General features: G+C 35.7%; 1 protein-coding gene across 1 annotated transcript; it reads left to right on the forward strand.

Annotated features, from left to right (window-relative positions):
- The first annotated feature begins 447 nt into the window (after window positions 1-447).
- On the forward strand, window positions 448-1,128 carry LOC133711811 (uncharacterized). Its single transcript, XM_062137903.1, has one exon. The coding sequence runs from the start codon at window positions 448-450 to the stop codon at window positions 1,126-1,128; it is 681 nt and encodes a 226-aa protein (XP_061993887.1).
- Window positions 1,129-2,864: the final 1,736 nt, after the last annotated feature.

Below are 2,864 nucleotides of genomic sequence, written 5' to 3' on the forward strand. Positions count from 1 at the left end.
GCCTATTGGCAGATTGGGAATGGCGTCAATGTTAACATCTGGTCGGATTCTTGGATACCTAATTTACAAAATGGTAAGCTAGATATCAATGAAGCGACTTTGGAAGAGGTCTCAAGGGTCTGTGATCTTTTTTCGAGTCCAGGAACTTGGAATGTACCTCTTATTAACCTACTCTTTTCTATCGAAGAAGTTGCAGCGGTTTTGAGTATTCCACTAATCTCAAGAGATTTGGCAGACAGATTAGTTTGGAAGTTGGAAAAGAATGGTAAGTATTCTGTTAAAAGTGCATACCGTTTTTCTTTTTCTCATTCTCATGCCAGTAGTCCATTTGGGTTGTCTGTGAATAATGATTTTTGGAAGAAAATATGGAAGGTGATGGTACCTAGTTCAGCGAAGATTCATATATGGAGAGTATGTCATAATATTTTACCTTCAAGAGAGAGACTAATGTCTAGAAGAGTGCCATTAGAAACACAGGACTGTGTACTTTGTGCGAATGCAGTTGAGACTACCATTCATCTATGCAGAGATTGCCCTTTTACAAAGTTGGTATTACAGAATAATGGGGTGGTGGCTCAAACTTGCTTTAGCCCTGAAGCTTTGGGTAGTGACTTAGTAGGATGGTTGAAGATCTGTGTTCAGAGTTTGTCGCAGACTAATCTGGGGGAGTTGTTTTACTTGTTGTGGGGAGTTTGGAAAGAACGCAATAGCAGGGTTTGGGATGAGAAAAGTTGTCAGCTTTGGGATGTGTTTCTCAAGACTTCTACAAGGTTGCGGGACTTTCATTTTCACAATCAACCTTCTGTGAAACTAAATAGCAGATCACGATTAGAGCGATGGAAAGCCCCAGCTTTTGGGTTGTATAAGATTAATGTGGATGGTAGTTTTAACCATGTCACAAGAAAGGGTAGTTGTGGTTTTTTGGTAAGGGATAGCATTGGTACAATGATTGCAGCAGGAGGGAAGCCTTTGTTTGGGTTGCTATCGGCAGAACATGCTGAAGCAATGGCTTGTGGATTTGCTTTTGGTGTTGCGTTGGAACAAAATTTGGTGCCAGCAATAGTGGAAACTGATTCTCTTCTTGTACAGCAACAACTATGCAGGAGTGAAGATAGTAACTGGTGGTAGTAGCTGGGACGACTATATGAGGATTTGAGTGCTACTTTGAGTACTCATTCGACTTTGAAGGTTATTCATACTAGAAGAAGTGTAAATAGGGCAGCACATTTGATGACTGCTTTTGCTAGTTCTATGACTCAGGAATTTTTTTATTTCTCTCCTCCTCCTTTCCTGCTAGCTGTGATTACAGCTGAGCAATGTCATGTGTAATTTGATCATTGATTAATAAAGTTTGACCTATTTGATTCAAAAAAATCCTTCTTAATACACATCCATCAATTTTTTTTTGGACATTTTCCCCTCATTATGCCTCTTTTACCCTTTTTCTCTTTCTCTCTTTCCCTACCTGCAACTTTTCTTTCTTCTCCGGCCCCCTTTGCATATCATGTTCTATATAAATCTGGCATAAATGTATAATACATCAATTCAGTGGAATGTAAAATTATAGACTTTGAAACATATTCTTTTTCATTGCAGTGATTAACTTAAAACTTATAGCATCTCTACACTTTCATCAAACAATTATTATAAATCAAGATGATCATTGAGGTTTGATTAATTCATCTGCCCATAAAGATAAGATTGTTCTTTCAAAGAAAAAAGATCAGATTGATTGTTCAATTTGATAGACATTAAATTGAAGAATCATTCAAGGACGAATGAGGTTTTGAGCTCTACGGTGCAACCCAACACACCCCCCCCCACTCCCACCCCACACACACCCTATATAACTATGCAAGTCTGGCCACCTTCTCCATTCTACAACTGCTGGCCTTCGGTGACTTACTTTTATTTTCCTAAAGTTGGGGTAAAACAGGATTTTTAATTTTTACAAAAAAGTGGAGTGTGTATCTAACAAACAAAGATGTGTGAATAAAATTACCCATAAATATATTTGATAATGTATGTCAACTATAGGAATATAGAACAATTGAAATAAGGAAAGAAAAAAACTTTCAAAAGAGAAAGCAAAGAAAATTAACAAAAAGATTTATATACAAAACATGAGAGACTAAACATCAACTTAAAAAAACCCAGTATCATTTGGTCTAGTGACATGCTTCCATTCGTAAGTGGGAGGTTGTGAGTTCTATTCACAAAACACTAGATGTAGCATTTGAGTTATTTATCTGATAAAAAAAAAACATCAACTTAAAAAAAGGCCACTAAATGCCCATTTAGTTGAATTTGAATACTATAAAGACAAAGGTAACCAATTAAAGAGATATGAGCCACTTACCATTCCGAATAAAAACATCATGGCAAGAGCTGCTACTACAGATAATCATGCACCTGATAATGATGCTTCCATCAGATTTCTTGGAATTTTCCTGCACATAGGGCAAGCTGTAGCATAAATATATGATACATATTTTTTAAATTATCAATAATAAGTCATATTTTATAGACAAAAATTTATCCAAGGTTTATTTATAAATCTAGTTTTTTCTTCTCCTTTCACCTCAAGCAAAACTATGAGCAGCTATCACAGGAAACAGTAGACCACTTTAACATTGACCACTTATAATTGCATTGTACAAAAATTTATTGATGAATAAACTTAATGAAGTTAATAAAAGAGCTACTGAAAAAGCATATCTTAGAAATAAGATGATACTCACTTCATCTAGTAACTTATAACTCATCGTATGCGATTGCGGCGATTCATCCATTGAAAGAAAAAGACATCACTGCACTAAGTTCTTTATGAACAAATCTCATAACTGAGACAATAAGCTTATAAA

This window comes from Rosa rugosa, chromosome 5 (genome assembly GCF_958449725.1).
Source record: "Rosa rugosa chromosome 5, drRosRugo1.1, whole genome shotgun sequence".
In the NCBI taxonomy this organism is placed as follows: Eukaryota; Viridiplantae; Streptophyta; class Magnoliopsida; order Rosales; family Rosaceae; genus Rosa; species Rosa rugosa.

What these genes read in the sequence shown, in the direction of transcription:
- LOC133711811 (XM_062137903.1), top strand. Translation starts at nt 448, where the DNA reads ATGTCTAGAAGAGTGCCATTAGAAACACAGGACTGTGTACTTTGTGCG.